Source organism: Lutzomyia longipalpis, chromosome 3 (assembly GCF_024334085.1).
Source record: "Lutzomyia longipalpis isolate SR_M1_2022 chromosome 3, ASM2433408v1".
Taxonomy (NCBI): domain Eukaryota; kingdom Metazoa; phylum Arthropoda; class Insecta; order Diptera; family Psychodidae; genus Lutzomyia; species Lutzomyia longipalpis.
The window spans coordinates 23,895,244-23,922,577 of NC_074709.1; the positions used below are offsets into that span (position 1 = coordinate 23,895,244).

The following is a 27,334-nucleotide window of genomic DNA, read 5'->3' on the forward strand; positions in this document are numbered from 1 at the left end:
GTTGTTTTAACGGATTAATTTCAGTTTTTCTTGACTGTGTAATTAATGTTTCTTTTACCGATTTATTATTTTTCTTTCGTCCCATTAACTTCTATTCTTTTAACTGATTTACTTTCAAAACTTTTACTGATAATTTTAAGTTTGTTTTAACTGATAAAGTTCTATTTCTAAACGGATTAAATTTTCTTTCTTTTAATTGGGTTATATTCTGTTCCTTTGACTGATTAACTTATGTTCTTTTGACTAGTTTATTGACTTTATTCCTGTTCTTTTAACTGATCCCCTTCGGTGCTTTTCCGTTTAAATTCTTTCTTGAATTTCTTGGACAAGCCAATAGCCTTCAAGAGAAAGAATATTATTCCTGAACCCTTAAAGACTTCAAAATAATAAGGTAAGAACTCTCTTTATTATCAAGAATTGAAAAGATTTTTTCTTCTCCTTTCAATCAATTTACCAATCTTACGATTTTTTCTGTATTTGTTAAGTTTCTTTCTAAACAACGTGGTCGTAATTTAATGCGTCACTGTGAGTGAATATCTAACTTATATGTACACTACCCTAAAAAAGTTTCCGGGCAAGCAAAAATGGGGTATTTTTGAAGGCAAATTTCAAGTGGCTATATCTCCGGCTGTGGTCAACCGATTTTCAAAAATTTATTAGTTTTGAAAAGGTACATTTCTCACCTTTCCAAAACTGGTAAATTTTTGAAAATCGGTTAACCCGTTATTTATTGGCAGCCATTTTGGTAAAGCTAGGAAAAAGCCCATTTTTCACGATTTCACAAATTTTGACTTTGACCTCTTGCATCTCGGCCTTAAGTGCACCGATTTTGATGAATAGATAGTCGTTGGAAAGGTAATTTAATTCCCTTTCCAGATATGCTAAATTTTTGAAAATCGGTCAAGCGGTTCGGTTGTAACAGTCATTCTAGTGAACTATAGTGAAAAGTGTACACTTTTCACTATAGTCTCAGCTAGAATGACTGATTTACAACCGAACCGCTTGACCGATTTTCAAAAATTTAGCATATCTGGAAAGGGAATTAAATTACCTTTCCAACGACTATCTATTCATCAAAATCGGTGCACTTAAGGCCGAGATGCAAGAGGTCAAAGTCAAAATTTGTGAAATCGTGAAAAATGGGCTTTTTCCTAGCTTTACCAAAATGGCTGCCAATAAATAACGGGTTAACCGATTTTCAAAAATTTACCAGTTTTGGAAAGGTGAGAAATGTACCTTTTCAAAACTAATAAATTTTTGAAAATCGGTTGACCACAGCCGGAGATATAGCCACTTGAAATTTGCCTTCAAAAATACTCCATTTTTGCTTGCCCGGAAACTTTTTTAGGGTAGTGTACGTATATTTCTTTTGTTAAATTAGGTGAACATTACGGCACGATAAAAGCTGTGAAATGCATTGACATTTAATTCAATAAAGAACTACATTGAAAACTAATTATTTGGTTTCTAACTATTAAAAAAATGTCTCTTGGTACTGTTTTTTTTTTCTCTGCACAAAAATATCTATTCACATGAAGACTATTTTATTATCCTACTAATTAGTGAAATGAACACAATTAATGAATATTTGCACGCCTAATTTTTCTTTAATTACTGTACCTCCACATTTTTCTGTGTCAACTCTTTCGAACAATAATTAAGCAAAGTTCATTTGCTATCTGTTTTCTCATAAATTTTCCGATTTAAATTAATCGTTTTTTTTTTCTTTTCTTTCTCATTCCATGTTGCAAAAGGCAAAAGTGTGTGTGTGTTCTTTTTTCTTTCATTAAATTTTTATTCCTTTCCGCCAAAACATCTGCTTTCAAAAAATATCATTATTTACTTCTTAATAATCCCTCATGAACGAACATCAAGTTGTTTGAATATGGGTTGTTTGGACTAAAATGAATTTTTAAAAAAAAAATTGTGAAGAAAATGAATGAGTTGAAGTATAATCATGAAAAAAAAACAATGCGGGATGTTTGCCAAGCACCAGAGAGGTGATAAAGAGGGATAAAAGTGTTACGTACAAAACATTTTTTTAGCCATTAAATTTATGTAATTAGAATTGGAGCAAAAGTAAGATGGTTTCGTGAGCAAAAATACAATGCATTATGTTGTGTTAATGAAGCAATATTTAATTGGAAAATTTAGTTATTTTTTTAAATAAAAAAAAGTGTGCACAAACACCAACAGAGCAACAATTAATTTTACATTTTCTCCTGTTTTAGTTTTTTTTTTACTTTATTTTATTTTGCAAAATATTGCCACGATTAATTTGATCCACTGAAGAAGGTCCATTTTTAATTGGTCAATTTATTTCAATTTTGCATACTTTTAGGCGATTTCCGATAATTTTCAAAGAGAATCACTCTGTGTGTAATTGAAGATTCAATTTTAGGGATTAATCCTTCAGAGACGTAGGCAGAAATCTACTCAAGAATGTTTCTTTTTTTTGTAGAAACGAATTTCAAATGAAGAAATTAAAAAAAAAACGAATTTTTTATAAAGCGAAACGAAAAGTAAATTCAAATTAGAAATTTTAACGTTAATTTCAAACGTTTGACGTTTTTTTTTTTGACATATAAAATTCGTTAAAGAGTGTGTTAGGCTTTTGCACGACTTTTATCTAACATTTGAAGTAGGTATTTTTCTTAAACATTCTACAATAACTTTCAACGTTAAACGTGATTTTTAAACGTTTGATGTTTGTTTTCTAACGTATGACGTTTATTTTCGTTATTTATTTTTTAATGTTTCTCCTTATTCAAATGATTAAAGTTTAATTAAAAAGCTTAACGGGGTTATCACACTACAGCATTAAAGGCTTACATTAAATTCTGAGCAAATGGCTCAGAAAACTGAAGTAGGACAGAATGATTTCACCACATTGTCGTCTCTCTCTTACTCAAGGGGGGGATAGGAAGTAAGCACTTGGAAATGAAGTGTAGAAACTCAAAAATACTACATTTCTCCCCAAATTGGAGATCTATTTGGGGATAAAATGAATTCTCGCCAGTAGAACAAGAATATTCTGGCATAAAATTTTCACATTATTTTTGAAAATGACATTTCAATGTTTACATTTTGTCGGTTCGAAATTGTACTACGCTAAGTCCTATACATTTTGTATGGGACGAACATAGTATATTTTGTAACCATCGATTTACATTAAATGTCGCGATTGATGACAAGTTTGATCTATGTTTGTAGCATTTAGGGGATTTTCGATTTTACATACATAAAATGCACATAATGTACGTATGTATTACATATTCTCTGATTTTTTTTAAAGAACCCAGCATAAGAATTTCCTCGGAACTGAAGATTTTTCATGCGGACTTCTGCAGAAATTCGGCATCTTAATTTTTTATGGGGTGTTTGATTTTCTATCCTCTCCATGAGTAAGAGAGAGACAACATCACTCATTCTGTCCTACTTCAGTTTTCTGAGCTATTTGCTCAGAATTTAATGTAAGCCTTTAATGCTGTAGTGTGATAACTCCCTAAGGACTCTTTTTTTAACGTTTGACATTTTTCTTCTAATGTTTGATGTTTCTTTTAAAACGTTTTAGTTTCTTTTAATTGTTTGACGATTCTTCTTATCGTTTATAAAATTTGACGTTTCTTTTAAAACGTTTTAAATTTTTTCAAACGTTTTATGAAGGTTCTTTTTTAACGTTTTTATTCCTCTTTCAACGTTAGATGTTTCTTTTCAAACTTTTGAAAATTCTTCACAAAGTTTCTTTGATCAGGTTAGATATTTTTGTTTTAAAGTTTGATGTTGCCTTTCAAACGTTTAAAATATTTAACGACTATTGTTTACCGTTTGACATAATTAATCTTCTGATCAACATGTCTTATGCATGAAATAAATTATTTTAACTTTCTAAATAATAAAACAAAACCCTTAATTTCCTGAATTTTCAAGATTTATCTTCAATTACACACAAATGCGCCTAAATGTAGTCAAATTCCGTTAATAGGAAAGTTCTTAATAATGCAAATAAACCTCCCTAAATGTTTCAAAGTATATCGTAAATAGGCAACAGTGTTAGTTTTTTTTAAACATACAGTAATAGAAAACACTTCACCAATTTTAGAAGTAGTAGAGAAAAGCCACAAAAATATTTAAAAATATTAATTATCAAGAATTATATTGGATGGCAAATAGAAGAATAAAAATACCTTCTTCTCTGTAAATTTTTTTCTCATTTTTTTTTAACACACTGCTCTTCACAGAGAAATAAAAATGGGAATCCGAGCAGATTTTTTTTAGCCGGAATGCATGGACTGGAAGAGAAGAAGAATTTGGTTTTGGTTTCTTTTTTTTTACCTATCAATGTTTCAAGATCTATTTGACTGCCTTCTTGGTATCTCCTGTCACCTTTTTGTGGTGACTATCCATGAGGATATTATTGCTTGAATCGAGGAATGTGTGCCTAGAACTATCGTATTTTTGACTTACACGAGCAATATCGACGCCAGTTAGATTCTTCACCAGTTCTGGCACTCGGTTGACAATGTCAAGAACTTCGCCCGTTAGTTTGGCTGCACCAATTTCACCACCACCACTGGATACCATTGTTATCTTCTTAGCCTGTGACAATGGAGCAGCAACTTCGGCAGCAACCTTTAGTTAAATGAAGATTTATTGTTAAATTCATTAGCCGGTTTAAGTTTCCCAAGTTAGGGTTAAAATTTTTTAAGCTAGGCTTCAGTTTTCTTTAATCTGAGCTTAAGATTTTTGCTTTTAATCGAAGCCTAAATTCCTTTTAGCTAGATCTAAAAGATCGTTTAAAGTAGGCCTAAGTTTTTTAAGTTAAGGACCTAAGTTTCTTAAATCAAGCTGTATCAGGGATGAGTCCATTTTTATATGAATTTTACGAATTTTGTTGCAAGACGATCTAGGGTATATTTTGTTTATCTTCGAGCATCAAAACCGGTAAAATCATCCTAAAATGCGTTAATTTTCGACTCAGACTGACTTAATGGACTTAACTATAAAACCTAACAAGTTACACCTTAAAAAAATATTTGTTCAACCTAAAAACTTTAAATTTCTTAAACAGGACTTAAGGTTTGATTAAAGTCAAGGCTAAATGACTCATTCAGTTATAGTTTAGCCTGATTAGAACCTTAAAACTTTAAAAGCCTAACCTTAAAAAAAAACTTAAAAACTGCTTAAAAGGAACTGAGGCCTTTTTTGAGAAAACTTAGGTCTAACCTTTAAATCAAAACAGATCTTGATTATAATCCTTTGAACTGACTTAGGATACTTCAATCCCTGCCTAAGAAAAACTGTATTCTAGCCTAACGAACTTTAGGCTGGTTTAGACTCCAACTTTGGAGAAACTTAGATTTAACCAAAAATATCAGATTACTTTGACTTAAGTCTTAAATTATTCTTATAAATCATCGAAAAATATGAATAAAGCCCGATTCAGCCTGACTTAAAAAGCCTAAATTTCACTTTAAAAAAAAACTTTAATTTTGCTTAAAAAACTTAATTATTAGTAAATTTCTCCCAACATCATGACGTTTTATTGACAAATCGTTGATTTTATCGCAAAGTATGTTCTTCTAGGTTCAATTGATTGTAAATTATGACGAATTATTTGATTGATTGTCTACTTTAACGCAGAAATTCATTCCAAAAATCAACGAAATCATAAAATTTTTACATCTCCTAAATAAAATAATTCAAAATTCAACTTACCTTTGGTAGAGTATCCAAAAGCATATCAACCCTAAAATGAAACAAGAACAAATGAAGAGAATTTCAAGACGTAACTCATATTCTTAATGGGGCAATAAAAAAAAAGAAGAAAAACTCACATTGCAGCTTCACGATATTCACGCCATGCTTCGGCTTTCTTGGCCATCTGTTCAGCTTCAGCCTTAGCTTTGGCAGCAATAGCAAATGATTCAGCCTCACCACGAATGCGAATGGATTCGGATTCAGCTTCAGCCTCGAGAATAACACGATTCTTATTGGCTTCGGCCAATTTCTCAAGGCGATACTTTTCCGCCTCAGCTGGACGTCGTACAGTTGCCTCCAGCTCCTTCTCACGACGCTGCATCTCCTGATCCTGCACAAGGATCTCCTGCGTACGTTCAACCACCTTAATTTGCATCTGTTCCTCCTTTATGCGTTGCTTTGTTTTAGCCGCTTGAAGCTCATACGCGAGCTCAGCTTCGGCCTTTTTGGTTTGCACCTCAACATCATAGGCTGCCTTCTTTAGCTCAAAATCACGCTGAGCCTTTGCAATGTCCGTATCATTGAGGAAGCGTGATGCCATTCTAATTTAAGAACAACGCGAAATGATTTTTTTAATTTAAAAAAAACTTGATTTGAATTTGGCGCGCAACCGATTCGGAATCGCAAAGATGGTGAGTTTTTATGGTGAAAATGAAAAGGTGGGGAAATGCATCATTTGGCGGTAAAAAAAATAACAAATCAACAAAGAATGGCACAGAAAACGATTTCAATGAGATTTTCTCCGTATTAAAGGATAAAATTCGATAAAAAAGCATTTTTTCAAACAGAAAAATCATTAAAAACAAACCTTTGTTCTTCAGCAATTGCCTCCTTAATTTGGGCATCGCAACGTGCTTCAGCTTCACCAATTCGGGCATCTCTCTTAACTTCAGCTGTCCTAGCCATTCCCAGACTACGCAGGTATCCCTAAAACGTTACCAAATGCTATAAAACTCTATTCTTTTCCTCTAAAAAAAACTTCTGCAAAAAAATCCTCAAACAATTTATCATTATTTTAAGAATTAATACTTCATTCAAACACATTTTTAACTAACCTTGTGTGAGCATCGTCATTGTAAAAGAAAAATTAATCATTCTACATTCACTAAATTATGCATTTTTTTCAATTTTTTGCAACTAATTCATTAAAGCTTCATTAATTCTACTAAATAACTAAACAACAAATAAAAAGAAAATAAATCTACGTGGTATCACTAAGAAAATCAAACATTAAGCAATCATTTTAACCTTTTTTTTTTTAATTAAACATACCTTAGCACCCTTTTAGTAGGCAACAAAGTAAGGAAAGAAGTAATTTCAAACGAGGTTTTGTTTTTTTGTTTTTTTTTTTTATAGTCTCTAAGAATTCAACAATGCCAACTAGCTATACGATTCAGTTGAATGATTATAAGAGAATGAAAAGAGTATGATACTATGCAATAAGTTAGATCTTTGCCAACTAAATGATGATTAGAACAATTTATTTCTTTAATAATTTATCACTAATATTTAAGAAAATATTACAATTTTAAAAATTAGGTATTCTACTATGTTAAAAGCAAAAAGAAATCCTCTATTTTTGTTTTATTATTTGCCTAAATTGGCCGAAATGGTGAGTTACTAAAATGCTAAAGATACTTAGGCTTTATTCTAGGTAATCTAGGTTTTATTTTTTAACTAACTTTTTGCACAGTATTGAAAGAAAAAAAAAGAACTATAGAAAAATTGTTAAAAGTGATTTAAAAAGAATAAAATAGAAAATGACAAGAAGATAATGAAATAGACGAAGAGAAAATGCAGCGAATAATGTAATAAAGAGAGCAGATTGAAAGATATAATAAGAAAAATGAGACATTCCCTCTAAAAAAAAATAAAATGATAAATTCCCTTCTAAAAATTACCTCTTCGTCACGGATATCCTTCAGGGTGTAGGAAACGACAGTAATGCCCATATTCACGAGATCCGACGATGCCACCTCGAACACCTGCTTGCTGAACTTCTTCCTATCCTTGTAAATCTCCTCGACAGTCATCGAACCCATTATGGCTCTCTGATGACCCTCGAGTGTTACAAGAGCAATGTGCTGAATTTCAGACTCAGGCTTCCCGAGGAACTGCTCGCAAGCAGTTAGCAGCATGTCCTCATTTTGTCCCTGAATCTTCACCTGGGCAATACCAGTCACCGAAATTGGGACACCCTGACTCGTATACACGCAGGGACTCTCAACCTGGAGAGTCATCGTGTTGAGAGAAATTCTAAAAGTCAAAAATGTCACAATTGATCATTTCTCGTTGTTTTTGGTTGTTAAGACCGGATACAAGGAAGTTTAATTGAATTTATTGACGTTAAAAATGAATTTAAAAATGACTTGACATTTATTTACAACCGTTTGACATTTCTCTTACAAGGTTTGACGTTTCTTTTAACGTATGACGCTTCTTTATTAAACGTTTAATGTTTTATTTTTTTGGTGTTCATTTTCTAACCATTGCCGTTTGATATTTTTCTAACGTTTGACATTTTTCGAACATTTGACGTTTGACATTTCGCATTTTCCTAACATTTGACGTTTCTTTTCTAACCTTCGATATTTAGCTAATACTAAATTTTTTTAAGCCGACATTCGATGTTCAGAGAAAAAATGTTCGGATAATTGCTTTTCCACCGGTCAGCGTTGGAAAAACTATTTTCTGTACATTTTTTCTGTTATTGTAATTTGACATTTTGCTAATTATTTTAATGTTTGACTTTTCTCTTAAAACATTCGACATACTTATAATGTTTTACGCTACTTTTTTCTAATATTTAACGATCCTTTTATAAAGTTTGACATTTTACTCCTAACAATTTAGATATTTTTTTTTTAACGATTTAAGCTTTTTCCTATTATTGGGCTTGATTCAGCGACCAAGAAACCCTTGAAATCTTTGAATTTTGTACTGAAATTTCAAGATTTCAAGCGAATTTCAAGGGTTTCTTGATCGCTGAATAAGGCCCATTGATGTATTTTTTTTTAATCCAATGATCGTTTTTACGTATAATGTTTCTTTTCTATACTTGACATTTGTTTTTCTGAATTTAACGATTTTTATTTTTATTTTGACATTTCTTTCCTAACATTTTGACAATCGTTTTAACTTCCAAACGTTTGACATGCTTTTTGCAGTTAACAATTTTTTTAATGTTAAACTTTTTTAAATTAACATTTTGACGTTTCTTTTAACTAATCCTGTCATTTTTTTTCTTACGTTCAACATATTGTTACGAATTGCTCCGTATTTCGTCCCCTTGGCGAATCTTCCCGAATGGAACCGACAGTGAAAACGCAGGGAATTCCTCTTGTATAAATTTATTTAAAAGAAATTCCCTCCACCGCGTTTTATTACACGCCCTTTCGTGGGCGGCTGTGCTTCGTCTCCCTCTCGCGAGCGCTGCTGATTCGGCTGCTTCCCACACGACAAGGGCTTTCGCTCGGCCTCCGCTCGGCTCCGGCACGGCTCCGCCCCAATATGACAAGGGCTTTCGCTCGGCCTCCGCTCGGCTCCGGCACGGCTCCGCCCGAGTGGTGTGTCGGTACTGCTGCTGCTGTTGCCTTCCTTCGGGGGCGGCTCGCTCGGCTATGTCGGCGAGCTGAGCCCGTCTTCCTCGGCTTGGCTTCCTTCTTCGGCCCACTTCGGGGTACAATGGCTTCGTGCCCTTCGTCCACTCGGGGACGGAACTTCGGGTCCCACTTCGGCTTCGGCCGATGGCTATGTGGGCTCGGCTGGCTGGCTCTCGCTCGGCAAATGCTCGGCTCTCGCTCAGCTTATATCGGGCTTCAGCCCGCACCAGCTTATCGCTCGGCTCTCGCTCGGCTCTCGCTAATAAATAGCGTTTTCGCTCGGCTCTCGCTCGGCTCTGCTGGGAGAATTTCGCGGATGCTCGCTTGACTTAGGCAGATGTGTTCTGCTGCAATGCTCACACCGGAATGATGCTGCTGCTGCAACGCAGCGGTATTTATAACCCACGCTGCATGCTCGGCCACTCTCGGTGCTCTTTCGTATCTCTCGCGTGCGACTCTCGCCGATCAACTCCCGAGCGCAATTCTCGGGGTTCTTTCGTGTCGCTTGCCGAGTATCTTCCGCTCAGGGGCACGAGTGCGCCTTTGCGGGTATTTGTTGTCGGTGATATTCGTGGGGCTTTCGTACAACTTAATTTTCCGGGCGTAACAATATTTTTTAACTTTGACGTTTGTTTAAATATTTGACGTTCACTTTAACGTCTGACGCTTCCTTTCTTACGTTTGAAATATTTTTAACGTTCCTTTCCTACTTTTTTACGTTTGTTAACTCAATTTCTATTTTTCAAAAAAATCCCTTTTTAATGTCTAAAGAAAAACCTAAACTTTCAGATTTTTTAGGTGATTTTAAGACACCCAAACATCCCTGATAACTATTCTATTTTATTACCAAATTATCTAAATTATGAGTTTCACTCTTTGAGCAGGTTAACATTTTAATAATTTTATTCCCAGTTCAAGATAAATTCTAAAAAAAATCATAATAAATATTAAAGTAAAAGAAAACAAACGAAAAAAGAGAGAAAAACTAATGGATATATCCATTCTATTATGTTGAATAATGCAGAATGTTCTCATTCTATTGTTAGGTACTGTTCATGCGTAGTTTGAGCGCCAGAATTAGGTCGTATGGGGTGAGTTGTTGACCCCTCGCCCCAATCGATCTATCTCTCTCTCATTGGCACATCAACTCCCTGGACTCCCCTAAAAAAAATTAAAAAGCTCACCTCTGAACCCGCTGAACAGATGGCCAGACAAAAGCTCGACCTCCTGGCACCAGCAGCGGCTTCATGTAGCAGCATCCTTATTTCGCGGGGTGGGAGGAAGTGAAAAAAATCAATAAGTTTTGGTGCCGGAAAGGCGACAGAAGTTGGGGGAAATGGAGCTGGTTGAAATTTTTGGCTTTCCGCAGAGGCGATCAATTAACACTCGAGCGGTCTTATCACCCCTCAGACGCGCGGGGCTATAAATAAAACATTTCCCAATCCACATGCGAAAACCCTGCGATAAATTCATTGCAAAACATCCCTTGTGAATCACCCACTGCGGAATTAACAAGAAAATTTTGGACGCTCCCGGATTTTCCCAATTTTCCACGAGATTTTCGCGGTGCCTCTTTACCTGATACCACGAGAGCCTCATTGGGACCACAAGTGACAAAACCCCACGTCATTTTTGCTCTTTTCACTGATTTTTCACCACGATTTTCACGAAAAAATAGAAGAGCAACACCTCTTCACGCAAAAACAATAAAATTTCGCTGTTTATATTAGCGAATGTCGTATGAGATTTTTTTTATAGCGGATACGACAACAGCTGGGGAAAGCAGCGATTTTTCTTCGTGCCTGGAAAATTCACCGCGAAGTTCATTTACGAAGTATCCCGAACATCCCGAAGTATTTGCGACAAACTTCGTGCTATTAGCATTATTTGAGGTTAGGTTTCACACAAAACACACTGAAAAACAAACAAGCACATTTTCTTTGTTTACCTTTGGGGGAAAATTGTAAAAATCAGCGAAAGAAAATGTATTTAATGTACTATTTGAATGAGAAAGGTGAACGAGTGTACACCTTAAAGGTAAGTTTGATTAATTGTGTGAAAATAGTGGATAATCATGGAATTAAATTGATTTTTGTTTTTGCAGAAAACCTCCCCGACAACTCACCCCACGCTTTCGGCGCACCCGGCGAGATTTTCCCCTGAGGATCAGTACTCCCGCCATCGATTAATCATTAAGAAGAGATTTGGATTGTTACTGACACAGCAGCCTGAGAGAGTTTATTAAAAAATTGACTAAAATTGTACAAAATATTCTTTAGCTGAAGTTTCTCTTGAGTCCGGCAGTGTAGTCAAAGAGTTTCCCATTAGGGAAGGTTCCCTTCTTGTCCAAGATGTAGTACAAGGAGTGATTTTTAACCTTTAGCGGTAACTGTACACGCGCAGCTTCCCGGGATTCCTGAGCTGAAACACATTTCAGTGGGACATCCATAATTCGGTTGCTAATCCCAAAGGGCGTGTAGGTTACAAAGGAAACCGTCTGACCACCTTTCCGGAGAACGAGGAATCTAACGGATCTCAGCGTAAACATCCATCCAAGTGCCAGGACACCCCATCCAATGGAGAAGCAAAGCACTGTCAATGTATTCCGGTACTTGTTATCCCCCAGATTGAGCCTCCGCCAGAAGGGGAGGTCTTCTGAGGTGTTCCGGTCTACAGGAGCATCCCGAAGTGTTGTGTAAGAGAAGTGCGAGAGGTAGTTCCAGAAGAAAAACTGACAAATGGCGAAAATGTTGAGATACCGGAAAAACTTTGGATTCTCATACTTGAAGATTATCACATCTTTAGCCACATTTGTGTTTATCTCATACGGGCGGGATGTACAGTAGGTATTTTGGGGTTGAGTCCCCCTTCTAAGGGTTGATTGTATCACCTGTCGGCATTTTGTGATTGAATTCAAGAGGAAAATCATATTCCGGGAACTATTTTGCTTTTTTTTCCAACCCTCCGGGTACTTTACGGGTACACTGTTATTTTCACACGAGTTTTGCAAGTTTTACACAAAATGTGAAAAAAAAAGTATTTTTATTTATTTTTTGAAATTTTTTATTTATCGTACAATCAAGTTTTTGTAATTAATGTAAAATAAATTATAAATAATTAATAAATTAGAATGAAAATTAATAGTTTTTGTTGTAAAATTCTAGACTACAGCGCCACAAACCTAGGCGGTGGCGTGTGTAAGCACGTCAACAAATGTAAGCGGGAAATGTCAGTCTTCTGTCATTATTTTGTATTCATCACCATTTCATTACAATTTCAAGTATTTCTTCCTTTTAACAAGCTATTTCTATCAGTGTACATGAAAATTAAACATAATCAGCGTCTAAGAACTCTCAAAAAGCATTAAAATTGAAGGAAAATAGTAACTTTTGGTGCAAAAAATCTATTTTTGCAAAAGAGAAAGTTCTCAGCGGCAACCCCATTCGGGTTGTCATATAACTCAGGATTCGTCGTCCGAAGCAACTTAGGCGAGCATTCAGCATCGGAGGCGTCGGATCAGATTCGCAGGTGAGTCTCAAATTCATTTTAAACCCCCAAATACATCGTTCCTAATCGCGGATTACCCTCCAATGCCCCCCTGAGACCCCCATTGGATAGATAATAATGAAGTATCCCCAGCGGATTGAGTTTTTCCACTAAATATTTCCTATTGAACCTAGCTGTGACATTTGTATACCCCCGACTTTTACTTAATCCATATTTTCGGGATGATATAGGCCGAAAGCTAACCCGAGTGTCCTTAAATTTAACAGTAAGCCCTTGAATTTGAAAGATCTATTAAAATTCTTGAAGGTTTTCCTTTATTTTATCCCTAAAAATCAAAATATTTCAATCATTTCTGAGGGAATGATGAAACCCAGACATTTCGGGCGCATTCGGGAAGCTTCGGGTCTAATTGATTTGCTAACGAAATACCATTTTAATGCTTTTTTTGGATTAATCTTTCGATGAGTTCCTTAAAAATTAAGGGTTGTACGTAATTACTACTCAATTGCTACCTTAATTTTGCTAAATAGAAGGATATTTTTTAAGGAACTACCCGCTTTTCATTAAAAAATATTCATTTTTTGGAATTTTGAGTGAAATTTTCCTTAAAAAAGTGACGTTAAAATTTTTGTTTAACGTAAAACAAAAGACAAAAACTAAGGAATTTTTGTAAAACTAAATCAACAACAAGTCAATCCAATCAAATTCATTGGAATTTGTTGTTGATGTTACAGTTTGACCTCATTTGACCGTATCTATGTTGATACGTAAAATGTCTTTTGCTTTGCCTTTATTTATGTTTTAGGTTATCTAACCTATAAAAATTGATCAAATTTTGATTGTTTTGTTGGTAAAACCACAAAAATCATGAAAAATGATTGGAAAAATTGCGGAAAATGAATTTTTGTGTGAAAATCACGTAAATCGGCACTGTAGTGTATTCCACAGCAGCCAATGAACGCATTGATACGGATATGTGATCGTTGTTGGTTTCCGCAACCTAATTCCGATTATCCCCAAAGATGCAAACTAGAAACAAATGAGTTTTGTATCAAAACAATCTGATTGAGAATTGTTTGTAAAAAAAAAAAGAAACTTAAAAACGTCTAACTTTGGTAATGGAAGTCATTGACCCGGCTTTACAGATGTCAAACCGTCTTATGCTATCTCACACAGTTATAACCCTCCGGTATCGATTTTATAGTTAGGGTGGGTTGAGTAGAGAGTCCTTAGTTCTAGAAGGGAAAAGCTTTGATGGCATTAGAATTCTTTGCATTGTTTTAGTGAAAAAACGGATTAATTGTAAAGCGAGACAAGAGAGTAAATTAGGGTGCAGTGTGGAGTGGAGACACAACAAAATGATGTCTACACTAGAGGCAGCTCAGGAAATTCGATCCCTGCCAAGTGATGATATTGTGGACGCATCCTTTTCCATTGGGAACCACAAGGATCTCAAGGAGGGTGCCACAGAATCCACGTCTAAAGGTGAGTTTTCTTGTCTTTTTCTTACATAATTTTCCCTTCTAAATTCACATTTCCCTGCTTCTTGTAGTCAACACAGAGGAACCTACGGAACAGGATAATCAGGACTCCCCTCCGGAGGACTCTAAAAGTGAAAATAGTAAAGTGAATCTCGAGGGGACAGTGTTTGATGGTCCTCAAGGGATTAGTGAAAGTGATAATGTTGGCACAATCACCGACCCATCATCGGTTGATGTGCCCGAAAAGTGTTCAAATGCTCCAGAAGACGACGTTGAGCCTCTGAGCAATGGTAGTGCAGTTGAAAGTGAAAATCTTGACGCGAAGAATGTGGATGAATGTGAAAATGTAAATTCTAAACCAACGGACGTTTCTCAGAGTAATGAGAAGCCCCTTGGGGAACACTTCATCAACACTGAAGAAAATGTTGATGCAGCAAACAAAGCAAATGACAGGGAAATCAGTGCGGAGAATGATGCAGAAATGGAACAGGAAGAATCCAACGGAATTCCCTGTGAACCTCCTATGACGTGTGAGGATATCTCCGCAGATAAACAGGACACATCAGATAGTATTGCCTACACTGAGGAGAAAACACCCGAATCCAGCAATGAAGAATGCAAAGTAATGGAAGCCGATAGTGGGGATGGTGCTGACGTCAATGAAGCTATTTCCAAGGAAAAATTTTCCGTACCACCTGATGATGCAGCTGTAGATGTTCCGGATACATCAAATGACCACAATGAGGAAGTTTTAGATGGTGCTGGTGCTCTGGAAACCCCGGAAGAGAGTCAAAACACCACTGTGGATAAACCCTATGAGGTGTCTAATGTTTCTCCCATGGAAATTCCTACGACAACTGAGGACACATCGCAAAATGATAAATTATCTGTTGCGGATGAAATTGTTGATGAAATATCCGAGGATGCACCTGAGGCAGCTCCAATGGAAATTCCAATGACACATGAGGACCTTTCAGAGGATACTCCCATGGAAACATCAAAAATTTCTCCAACAGATATTCCCGGTGGATCAATAACCATGGAGGAAGAGAATGATTGCGAAATTGATGATAAAAATAAAGAAGAAAATGTAAGAGAAGACATAGAAATCAATGAGAAGGATACAGCAAAACCCCTTGAAGAACAAGAGGAGGATTTTACAAAAGACGAAGCATTGAAGCTCAATGAAGTAGGTTTGAGGAATGATGCAGATGTTGTAATAGATCTCGACGATATGCTCAAGGAAATTGGTGTTGATGAGAACATCGATGAGGCCAATGAAGAGGAAAAGGAGCTTCCGGAAGTTAGCTCAAGTACAGAAGAGAAGGAAAAGGAGGAGAAGCATCAGGAAATTGATGAGGATGATGATGTAATAATGATGGATCTCGATGAAGCCCCATCGAAGGTTGAAGAGAAGAAACCAACTGAGGAGGAGAAGCCGAAAGATGCGAAAGAAGATACCGAAGAGGATATTTTCAAGGAATGCGATGAACTCCTAAATTCAATTGCAGACGAAAAGGATTTGCAAAATGATGCTGATCAAGCTATTTCTCTGGATGAGGAGAGCTCAGATATGCCCAAAAGCTCAGAAAAAGCAGCAGCAGAAGAAAAGGTAGAAACAAGTGAAGCTCAAGCAGTTGAATCCTTAGAAAAGGAACAAGAAAGCACCGAAAATCCTCCAAAGGAAGAAACAAAAACTTTGGACAATGCAGATGCTTCCAGGACTTGCGAAGATGAGACAGCCGATAAATCACACGATGTGGCCAATAGTAGTGATGACGTTTTAATAATTGACGATGAAGCTGAAGCACCGGATGCGCAGGAAAAAGCCCCCGAAGCAGAAAGTTCAACTAAAGACGCTGAAAAGGAGAGTCCGGAAACTTCCGAGCAATGTGTAACCAGTGAGGAAAAGCCGGAAGAAATGAAACCCACAGAAATGGACATTGATGAGGAGATAGACAGTGCTGCTCCACAGAAGAATGAACCACCAAAGAGCTCCACAACAGTTGAGGAGCCCATCCCAATTGATGATGATGACTTATCAATTGATAAGGGTGAGTGATGAATTAAATGAAGGACTAAAACGAAAATTCTAAACTAATCCTTCTTCTATTATTTTCTTCTTTTTATTCATTCAGCATGTAATGAAAGAATTACAAAGCTTTTAATTTGAAGAATTTATTATATTTTTACACTAATACCCCGCTAAACGTGCAAGAATTCTTTCATTTTTAAAAGAAAATATAAATCGTTGAACAAGCTTCAATTTTCAACTTTTGAGATTGGCTATGGAAATTCTTCTTGCATAAAAAAATTATAACAATTACGTCATCTTTTTTTTTTACAATGAATGAATCATTCGCGCGGATGTTTCATCGAAATATTTCAAAGATACTTCGTTAAAATTGACCGATGAAACATTAGCGAGATACAAAGAGTGCAATTGCCTACTGAAGTTCGGCTAAGATTTTTTTTAAGACAAGCTTAATTTATTAACTAGGCCTATAAGTTGTTTTTATTCAAGACTCCTGTTTTCTTAAATCAGACTATAGGCTTTTAAAATAGGCATTAGTTTTTTAAAACTAGGCCTAAGTTTTTTAAACCCAATATTTTTAAGGGCCTGGCTTAAGTTTTTAAAAGCTAGGCCTTATAAGTTTTTCAGGTCCAATTTATATTTAAAGGGCCTGGCTTTGGTTTTTTTTTTAAAACTAGGCCTAAGTTTTTTAAGCCCGATCTAAATTTAAAGGGCCTGGTTTAAGTTTTTTAAAGCTAGGCTTAAGTTTTTTAAGCCCGATCTAAATTTAAAGGGCCTGGCTTAAGTTTTTTTAAACTAGGCCTAAGTTTTTTAAGCCCGATCTAAATTTAAAGGACCTGGTTTAAGTTTTTTAAAGCTAGGCCTAAGTTTTTAAGCCCGATCTAAATTTAAAGGGCCTGGTTTAAGTTTTTTAAAGCTAGGCTTAAGTTTTTTAAGGGGGGTCTCTTGGGAAAATTGTTAGAATTTACACATATTTAATGTTGCAATTTTTGGGGGTTTTTCTTAAATTTGGTTTTCCGATGTTGGTTACATTTATAGCCTAATTATTGAGGTGTAAGAAAATCACTTTTCGCCATTTTAGGTGCGACGCCATCTTGTGATTTTCCGACTTTTCTACGGAACTGCCCTAAAACACAAAGGTAGGTTTTTCTCAGGATCTACTGGATGGATTTTGATAGGGTAAAAAGCAAATGAAAGAGGACATACCCGTGCAGATTTTGATGTACCAGAATTTTGAATTTCCATTCTGGGGCTGAGAAAAGTGCAAAAATGTCAAAAACTTGTGAACAGAAATCACATTTTTGCACTTTTCTCAGCCCCACAGTGGAAATTCAAAATTCTGGTACATCAAAATATGCATTGGTATTTCCTCTTTCATTTGCTTTTTACCCCATCAAAATCCATCCAGTAGATCCTGAGAAAAACCTACCTTTGTGTTTTGAGGAAAATCACAAGATGGCGTCACACCTAAGATGGCGGAAAGTGATTTTCTTACTCTTTAATAATAAGTCTTTAAATGTGACCAACATTTGAAAACCAAGTTTAAGAAAAACCCCAAGAAAAATAAAAACTTTGAATTTCATCAGCTCTCAAAAGAGACCCCCCTTAAGCCCGATCTAAATTTAAAGGGCCTGGCTTAAGTTTTTTTAAACTAGGCCTAAGTTTTTTAAGCCCGATCTAAATTTAAAGGGCGTGGCTTAAGTTTTTTTAGAGCGAGGCCTTATAAGTTTTTCAGGTACAATTTAAATTTAAGGCTTAAACTTAAGATAAAACATAATTTTTTAGGCTTAGTCCAAATTTTTCGTTCTAGGCTTTAGTTCTTTTAAGCTATGTTTAAGTTTTTTTAAGACCTTTATGCTTCTTTCGTTTGTAGTTCTGATATTTTTTCACTTTAAAATTAAAATATTATTTTATTTTTTTATTATTTTGTCCGTTTTTGACTAAACAAAATCGGTCAAGCCGATTTTTCATGAAGAATTTAATTCATTCATTTCTACTGTAGAAATCTTCATTATTTTCGATTTTTTCAATCTACTATACTAAACTATTACTCCTTCTCTTAGTTTTTAGTGTAATGGATAAAACTGTAAGCTTCTAATAGAAGTTACGACGGTTCGAATCCAGGTTCAACTCATCTTTTTTTCTCATTCTCTTTTATTTTATTTTAAATCCTTTAATATTTTATCACGTTTAATGAGAAGAAAACAAAACCTAACAAAGCAATTTCATTAAAATCTCTCAAAATGTCCATCCATTTTAGATGAAATGGATGAGTTGAGAGGGGACACAGCTAAGAAACGTGCATCAACCTCCACTGACTACGAGGAGAAATGCAAAAGGATGAAATTGTCGGATGAATCGGAAAAGGATACCGACAGTCAGAGTTCAATTCGTAGCAGCAAAAGGGGTGGAGTCGACTTGCAGGATAGCACGAGTCGGCAGAGTGAAAGGGATGACAGTGATACCGATACGATGAGCTTAAAGTCGAGGAAACAAAAGCTCGAGGGGAAGGAGAAGGTAACGGAAGCCGAGAAGGATGTCGGGAGCTTGCTGACTCCGCTGCCGAAGAAGATTTCCATGGAATTCATGACGAGATTCAAGAAACCCTTCCAAGATATGTCGCATGCAGATCTCGAGGATTTTGTGCTGCAGAAGATTGCAGAACTGATAACGCACAAGTCTGAATATAGTGAAATGCGAAAGAAGCTGGAGAAGCAGGAGGAGATGATTGGGTTCTATCGTACAAAGCTGGCGGAGCTCAGTAAGAACTTCCACGATCTCGAGGTTGTCTACAAGAGGGTTCAGCAGGATTTGGATAATCGGAATTCCGGATATGTTCAGATACCGAAGATAACACGAGCCGTTGGGCTACAGGTATCAGTTTCGAATTCCCGGAAGCAACATTCGAGTAGTGCTGTTGCAAATGACATACAAGCCAATGCTGCGAGATCACAAGCAGCGGCCCAGGAAGCAGCTAAGAGGGCAAAACCTAATCAGAGATTCACCCCAATGCGACCACCAATGTCGGAAGCAGAGCAGAGGAATCTGGATGTGCAGGAGCAGAAGAAGAGGCAGGAAATGATGCAGCAAACACAGCAGAAATTAGCTCTGAATGCAGCTTCATCGCCCAATACATCACCATCCATTGCACAAAGGTAACTTTTTTTGTTTTCTTGATTGTTTTTGTTGAAGGAAATGTCATTCGTTAGAAAAGGAACGTCAAATGTCAAAAAAAAATTAACCTTCAAGTGTCAACAAACGTCAAAAAAATAGAAAATAAACGTGTTTCGTTCGAATAAACGTGAATTAATAGAAAATTAAAGATAAAGACTTAAAAAAGAAGTATCAAACGTTAAAATAATTAAAGCTAAATATTAAAAAAAAAGACCAAAAATTTTAGAAATGTCAAATGTTAAAGAACTTCAAACGTCAGAAAACATAATTTTTTTCTAACTTTTGAAGTTCTTTTAAATTCAATCATTAGCGGTAACGTCAAATAATAGAAAAGTCAAATGTCCAAATAGAAAAATATCAATCGTTAAGAGAGAAAAGTTATAATTTAAAATAGAACGTGTATCGTGTCTAAGGTAAGAAAAATATCAAACGTCAAAATTTAGAACATTGTCAATCGTTAGGAAATGAACATCAAATGTCAGATTATTAAACGTCAAACGATAGTGAAATAACAAACTTCAAATGACAATCGTTGGGAAATGAACATCAAAATGTCAAAAAATTATTAAACGTCAAATGATAGAAAAATGTCAAACGGTTGACAAATACTAAACGTCAATCATTAAGAAATTAACATCAAATGTTAAAAATTATTAAATGTCAAACGGTAGAAAAATATTAAACGTCAATCATTAGGAAATGAACATCAAATGTCGAATATTATTAAACGTCAATAGATAAAGTAATAACAAACTTCAAATGACAATCTTTGGGAAATGTCAAAAAATTATTAAACGTCAAATGATAGAAAAATATCAAACGGTAGAAAATTACTAAACGTCAAATGTTAGGAAAAGAACATCAAAATGTCAAAAAATTATTAAACTTCAAACGTTAGAGGAATGTCAAATGATAGAAAAATATCAAACGTCAATCGTTAGGAAATAAACATCAAATGTTTCAAATTTTTTCAACGTCAAACACTGAAACAGAAGCTTAAAACGTTAGAAGAGAAACGACAAACGTTTTGATTGAACAAAGAAATTGTCAAAAGCAGTTAATTTTTAATTTAAAAAAAACTCCAACGTTTTTTTTTCCTGCAGAACTTCAAGCATCGTCGTACTGAAACACACCCCTAAACCGACTAATAAGGTGGTTACCCCACCGCAGCAGCCGTATGTGGTTAAACGAACTGCCGTAAGGACGTCCACTGTGACGTCTACGGTTGTGACGAAAACAGTTACACCGGCGAGTCAGACGCACCAACAACGTGTGATTATATCGCCATCAACTGTGGCGCCGTCACAACAGCAATCTCCGCAGCAACCACTGCACAAGGTGACGCTGCAACCGCAACGAGCTATGAGTGTTCTGAGTCCACCGAAGAAGCAACAAGTTGTGGTTGATCTCACGGATGAGGATGACAATGCCAAGGCGACAAAGTTGGGGCCACAGCAGCCGAAGACTTCGGTGCCACAGACACTCCTCAATGGCAACATCCCAGCTCTTGTGGCCATCCCGAGTAGTTCCAGCAGTAAGTCCACAGCGAAGTATGTGATGGTGCAACCGGTGGCAGCGACGAATGGACAACTGCCCCCCAAAACCATGCCGAATAAGTATGGTACGAGTAGTAGGATGAAAAGTAATTTTGTTTCTTTATTTAAAAAAGTTTTGCGTATCAGTTTATAGGAATTTGCGAAGATTTCTCTTTCTGTTTTAAATTTTTAAGGAAAATTTCGGATTTTAGTGAAGTTTTGGGGAAACTTTTCATGAAAAATCTTCCTTCATTGCAGTTCCAATTGCTCCAAAACCGGCTGATGTGACAATTAGACCAGCTGTTCCACCACAGAATATCCTGAGACGTCCTCCAATGACATCCACAATGGGATCCACGCCGCAAATTCAAGCACGTCCTGCAGCGAGGCTGATGGCGCCGCAACGTACGCATCCGGCCCCATTGCCGCCGTTCCAGAATCAACCGTCACAGTATGGCATGAAGCGCATCCCAACGCGTCCGGTGATACGCATAAAGAACGATGAGAAGCAGGGAATTGTGATCTCGTGGACGATGGATGATCTCACGGATGATCACGAGGAGATCCGCGACTATCAGATTTATGCGTATCAGGAGACATCGGCTGCACCGAGTACGGACAATTGGCGCCTCGTGGGTGATGTGAAGTCAATGATGCTCCCCATGGCGGTGACACTGTCGCAGTTCCAGGAGGGCCAGCGATATTGGTTTGCCGTACGTGCGCGCGATATACACGATCGGTGTGGGATGTTTAGTGTTCCGCGGACGTGGTAAAGAAAAGATGATTTTTTTTGGAATTTATAAATAGAAAAAAATCTTTCATATAGTGACGGGCGTGCGTGAACCACACACTCAAAATTTCAAGAAAAGAAAAGAAAAGAAAATCTCTCTATGTATTAATTTTTCTGTCTCTAAAAATAAATTCGCATTTTATGTTTTATCAAGTTTTCAAATGATTGTTAGCAAAATTAATGATTTTGTAGATTAGGTTAAAACAAAAAAAATTGATAGATGTAGGTATTAAAATAAAATAAAAATATAATATACTTCATGAAAAAATATAATTGGAGTTTTTTCTTTGAAAAATAAATGTTTTTGTGTTATGGGGGTTCTGAAGGATTACCTAAATCTTTTGATCAGAAAATTCTGCTTTTGATCAGAAGAATATTCCGTTTTGATCAGAAAAAATGTTCAATTCGGAGAGGAATGTTCTATTTTGTCAGAAAAATTTGCCATTTTGATAAGGAAGGATATTTGATCAGGATAATTAACGATTGAACAGTGAAATTGGTTCATGATCAGAAGATTAATGCTTTCTGGTCATGAATGAAAAAAATGTCAGTATCTTGATTTTACAAAAAAAGTGAAAGCAATATTCTTCTGATCAAAAGGAATATTCTTCTGATCAAAAGCAGAATTTTCTGATCATAAGATGGGATCCGATTCTTAAAAGAAGGAAAAGGAGGCTAGTCATTGGTAAATTTCGTTTCAAGGCTTTCTTTTAGAAGCGACATGGAAGAAAGTGATCAGAGGATATTAAGTGTAGTAGAAGACGCCAAAGAGATTTACCATTTTCTTTTAGGACAAGTTGGAAAAACCCAGCAAAGATCGTTCAAAACTGCAATCTATGTATGAAACATAGACGCTAATGTTTCATCGATGTATTTGGAAAAGTAATTTTCTGAAAAATATTTCTTAAAGTTTAATTTAGAATCATTATAGAATGACTTTTTATGGATTTCTTTATTTCAATCATTATTTGCATGAAAATGTTTCAAGAACACATTGTCAAAGATCAACGATGAAACATTAGTGTAAATATTTCATACATTAAGATTTAAAGGAATAAAAGATCTAATAATTGCAATTATCTAAGCTAGAAACAATATCTGAGACATTATTTTTCAATCAATAGATTGTATTGAAAAATCGATCAAGCAGTTTAGCAAATATTAGTTGTTATAGCCGCTTAATTTTTCATCGAATATCGGCCATATTTCACAAACCTCTAAATCAACATTACTTCGCTTTAATCTGTACTTAAACACATTCAATCCAGTTCAAAATAAAATATTTGAGAAAAGTTTAAAAATACTTAAGAATATCGCAACTTTGAAAAACGACCGCAAGAGGCGCTGAACTTAAAAATAATTTATCGACTTGTTTTCAAAAAATATCTCAAGAGCAACACAATTTATTATTTTTTATTATTTTGAAGCTGAGATTAAGCCCTTTCTAACGACGTATTTCGCGTGATATGATTTTGATTAAATCAAGTTTAAATTAAAGGATTTACAAGAACATCACAAGTACAAGAAACAACCGCAAGGGGGCTAAGGTAAACTTAAAAAGCTGTAGGTAAATCTTTCTTCTGTGAAGAAAAATGCGTCTCTATGGCGAAAATTGAGGATGGGCTGGGCAATTCCGCAGTCTCAGCTCACCCAGGCTAGATTCCAGCAAATCCACAAGAAAATCTTACCCCCTCCTCACAAAAAATGCGCAAAATCAGCAATATTCGTAATTATTCGCAATATTCGTATTTATTCGGAATATTCTACAAAAGTGCATAAATATTCAACATTTGAGCACCCCTTGGCGAATTTATTTCGTTATGAATTTAAACGCAAACTGAAAAACTTAGTTTTTTTTTTCAAACGAAAAGTTCTTTATTTTAGTAATTTACAGAGAACAATAAATAAATTTTAGAACCTTCAAGTCCTTCAGTTCTAAGGATTTCATTCCTTAATTTCATTTCGAATTCAACATCATCAGTAAATCACTGGGAATCATTCACTTCAATATAATATTTTAGATTTTCAACACAATAAATTGCAAAAAAAAGCTTAAGTATTGATTTTACCATTTAAAGGTAATTTTAAGAAAATATTTCAAATATTTCATCAAAAGAAAATGTAAAGGAAAAACTTTTTTTTTTTTTTTTTTTTTTAGCTTAATCTAGAAGAAAATAAGAAAATCTCTGAGCATTTAATTGGAGGGCAGATTGTTGCAATCAATGAACAGAGGAGTATTCCATAGGGATGGATTGGGTGAATTGGCAGTCTTATTGGAATCCTTCTGTCCCTCCTGGGTGATCTCTTTAGCCTTTCGTGGCATTCGTGCGCTCCTCAGTGATTGATTTCCGTGAGCTCCCTGAGCTTTCTGGGTTCCTCCCCTGCGTGGCTTCTTCTGCTTCTCATCAGTCTTATCCGAAAGGTAGTAGCGTTTGATGAAGTGAACCTTCATGTGCTTCCTCAGGTAGCTAATGGCAAAGAGCTTGTGGCAGAAGTGACACCACTGATCCCTGGGCCCGACGTGATTCTTCATGTGCTCCATCAGGACATCCTCATCTTGGAACCAAAAGATGCAGTAGGGACACATAGTCTCATGCACAAGATTGTGATCTTCATCCAGGATCCCTTTAGGTCTCCTTCCCTTTGTCTTTCCCCCCGTGCAGCTGAAATCAACAGTCACCACATCAACTTCCTGAACTTCCGGCAGATCATTCACCGGTGGATCCTCGAGGATAATCCTAAAGATTATAGCCTTATCAATTAATGCGCAAAAAATAAGGAATTTCCTGGAAACTTACTCGCTGGCCTCCAACTCTTCGTCAACATTCACGGAATCTCCAACATATTCAATGATCTCATCCTCTGGTATTACTTGAACGACGACCTCTTCATACAGCTCTTCTCCCTCTTTCCACGGATAACACTCCATTTTCACGGATTTTCACAAACTTTCCTTCACAAAGCAAAATTGAGATGAACAAGTTTCGACAAAAACTCAGAAGGCAATAAAAATTTTGTCCTTTCTTTCAAACATTTGAATTTTAACGACAAACGGATTCTCAGAAAAACTTCAATTATTTGTATTTTAAAACAATTTTAAGCTTTATTAATCATTTATTTAGAGATTTTTACAAATTATTAATGTTTGTGGAAGGTGGGAAGTGAAAGTTATGAGATTTTTCGTAGAAATTCACAATTTTCTGATTATCCGCCAAAATAAGTGAGGTTATGTTTTTCAGATAATGCGATAAAAAGTTCTTCAGCGTCATCACGTTAGTTTATTGCGATTTTTCCGCCTGAAAAAACCTGTGAAAATGTTAAACCAAGTGGATGAGGAGACCTATGAGAACGCAGTGGTGAAGCAGGAGTTTTCCATGGACAACTTGATGGATAATAATGATCAAAATATGTAAGTTTTTCCACGATTTTCCCATTTGAAATATCAATGGTATCAATGAAAAAAATCCTGAAATTTTTTCTTCCAGAGAAGAAACCATTTCAGTGGGAAGCTCTCAGGGGGTTGAAGAATCCCCATTGAACCTTTCCACCAGGGAGGATTTCTTCGAGTTTACCTGCCCGAATTGCCCCAGAAAATTCGAAACAAAGAAACATCTCAATCGTCACATAAGGCAGCTTCATCGTCCTGCCCTCGTGAAGAATCTCTTCTGCCCCTACTGCGGAAAAGGATACGTGAGATTGGCAATGCTTGAGAAGCACGTCTATACGCATTTTGCCTACTACCAGCAGAAGATTTTCTGCGGGATTTGCTTTGAAGTCTTCACAAATATGGATTTCCTGAAGGGGCACATGAGTAGGCATTTTTCAAACAAACGCAATGCCTGCAGTTACTGCCCAAAGACATACGTTAGTCATTACAACTTAAGGAAGCACATCGAGAGTACGCATGAGAGTCAATCAAACAGCAGGGAAGGTGAAGCAGGAACTTCCAAAGGCGACGATATGATGCAGTTCCAGCACGGGGAGAGCTTCCTGGACGCCGAGGGAACATTTGAAGATTCCTGGGGAAGAAATGGAGACAACGAAGAGGATGATGATTTCAATATTGAAGAACAATTCAGAACTCCTCCTGAATCTTTCAATATCCCGGCAGATCATCCACCTAGACAGGAGAGGGAGGAGCAGCAGCTTTGCTTCATTTGTGGCATGATTTTCTGCGATAAAGACGGCCTACAACGCCATGAGATTGAAAATCACAGCGTGTGAGAAAAGAGACCTCTTCCACGTAATTCAAAACATAATTATGTTGTCTTTGCAGAACTTTGATGGAAATTCTGAAATATCCTCTGATGTTGATACTTTTGAATTTTTCATCTGTACAAAATGTGGAGAACAATTTTCCGAGGAAAGTGACTTTGAGGATCACACAAATACCCACGAGGATCGTTAAGGATTAATTTTTACTGCATGAGAAGGAGGGAAGAAAGGAACAAAATCAGTCTTAATGACTTCTTATTTTCTAGCAATCTATTCATTTTTCTACGTTACAAATTAACTAATTTTGATTAAAATTAATCAATGGAATGAATTTAACGGATTTAATCATAAAATATGTATTTTTAAGTGATTTTTTATTAATAAAAACAACAACTAAGAATTCTCGAAAGAACTTTTATTTTAATAGGGGAGAATGACCTTGTTCGAACCGTTCAACAATTTTTGTCACTATTTTAACACTTGGAGGACAAAACTGACAATTGCTGCCAAGTTTCTTGATGATAATTTTTGTATGTTTTTAGGCCGTTTAGGCAGTATCAATTACTACAAGTTCATTGAAAGAAAACTCGGAAAAAGCTTTCTTTTTAAAAGGGAACTTGAGGGCAAAGTATGAGGTTAAAATTTTGCCTTTGCCTTAAATAGTTCTAATTTTTCCCTGAAACGTTTACACAAAGGCTGCCAAAAAACATTTAAATTCTTTATTCCCTCCCAAAGATTAGAGATTAATTTTCTTTTAAGAAAATGAAGTGAATAAAATGATTGAAAATGGATTTTTCTTAACATGGGTGCAAAAACTTTCTTCGTGATATACTTTGCGGAATAATGAGGGGTTGGGGCTGATAGTAGGGGTAAAGAGATGGAAATATGAAGGGAGGTAATTGAGGAAATACATAAGAGAGTGTTCATTTTATGTACACACACCGAGTATTGAGTGAAATGAGCATGAGGAAAAATTGGGGTTGTGAAAAGGTATACACAACACCTCCCCCAAAAATAACTTCAAAGTCGCGCCTTTTCCTTCGGTGGACGGACTATATGTGAAAACTTTCAGCAGTACATTTCCAACTGTTGTAGCGCGAGGGTGGGCGTATAGTGTGGCCTCCAACGTGTGTGTAGTCAACAATTTCCCAGCAATTTTCCTCGTTAAACGTTCTATTAATAAAAAGTTTGTAAAGTTATTTTGAAAGTTTTTTGAAAAATCTTCAAAATGGATA

At 35.9% G+C, this 27,334-nt stretch overlaps 5 protein-coding genes across 9 annotated transcripts in view; 2 read left to right on the forward strand and 3 right to left on the reverse strand.

Moving 5' to 3' along the window:
- Positions 1-1,774: 1,774 nt before the first annotated feature.
- Positions 1,775-11,141, reverse strand: LOC129792946 (flotillin-1). Of its 3 annotated transcripts, XR_008750864.1 has the most exons (9): positions 10,941-11,141; positions 10,547-10,622; positions 7,662-8,016; positions 6,569-6,687; positions 5,838-6,302; positions 5,719-5,749; positions 4,468-4,632; positions 4,188-4,292; positions 1,775-1,899 (listed from the first exon to the last, which is right to left on the reverse strand). XR_008750864.1 is itself a non-coding variant. In XM_055832409.1 (8 exons), the coding sequence occupies exons 1-8, from the start codon at positions 10,990-10,992 to the stop codon at positions 4,275-4,277; spliced, it is 1,281 nt and encodes a 426-aa protein (XP_055688384.1). In that variant the 5' UTR covers positions 10,993-11,132; the 3' UTR covers positions 1,775-4,274. The 3 variants fall into 3 exon arrangements, 2 of the variants coding, with proteins under 2 accessions (XP_055688384.1, XP_055688382.1); XM_055832409.1 differs by having other exon boundaries at positions 1,775-4,292; positions 10,941-11,132; XM_055832407.1 differs by having other exon boundaries at positions 1,775-4,632; positions 10,941-11,104.
- Positions 11,142-11,565: 424 nt separating this feature from the next.
- Positions 11,566-12,539, reverse strand: LOC129792983 (transmembrane protein 223). Its single transcript, XM_055832491.1, has one exon. It carries the CDS (start codon positions 12,289-12,291, stop codon positions 11,638-11,640), a length of 654 nt encoding a protein of 217 aa, XP_055688466.1. The 5' UTR covers positions 12,292-12,539; the 3' UTR covers positions 11,566-11,637.
- Positions 12,540-12,590: 51 nt separating this feature from the next.
- LOC129792881 (activating transcription factor 7-interacting protein 1) overlaps positions 12,591-27,334 on the forward strand; it is a 481,750-nt gene continuing 467,006 nt past the window's right edge. The window contains exons 1-6 of one of the 3 annotated variants that reach the window (XM_055832278.1): positions 12,591-12,890; positions 14,154-14,354; positions 14,422-16,404; positions 18,646-19,540; positions 20,663-21,201; positions 21,353-22,152. In XM_055832278.1, coding sequence (XP_055688253.1) covers positions 14,228-14,354; positions 14,422-16,404; positions 18,646-19,540; positions 20,663-21,201; positions 21,353-21,867 — 4,059 coding nt within the window. In that variant the 5' untranslated portion in view covers positions 12,591-12,890; positions 14,154-14,227 and the 3' untranslated portion in view covers positions 21,868-22,152. Of the gene's footprint in view, positions 12,891-14,153; positions 14,355-14,421; positions 16,405-18,645; positions 19,541-20,662; positions 21,202-21,352; positions 22,153-27,334 lie in introns of those variants that run through there. The other 2 variants (XR_008750847.1, XM_055832279.1) reach the window with 2 other exon arrangements.
- On the reverse strand, positions 24,048-24,902 carry LOC129792982 (uncharacterized). Its single transcript, XM_055832490.1, has 2 exons — positions 24,683-24,902; positions 24,048-24,622 (listed from the first exon to the last, which is right to left on the reverse strand). Exons 1-2 carry the CDS (start codon positions 24,811-24,813, stop codon positions 24,079-24,081), a joined length of 675 nt encoding a protein of 224 aa, XP_055688465.1. The 5' UTR covers positions 24,814-24,902; the 3' UTR covers positions 24,048-24,078.
- Positions 25,174-26,480, forward strand: LOC129792965 (PR domain zinc finger protein 10-like). Its single transcript, XM_055832463.1, has 3 exons — positions 25,174-25,293; positions 25,370-26,104; positions 26,161-26,480. Exons 1-3 carry the CDS (start codon positions 25,199-25,201, stop codon positions 26,297-26,299), a joined length of 969 nt encoding a protein of 322 aa, XP_055688438.1. The 5' UTR covers positions 25,174-25,198; the 3' UTR covers positions 26,300-26,480.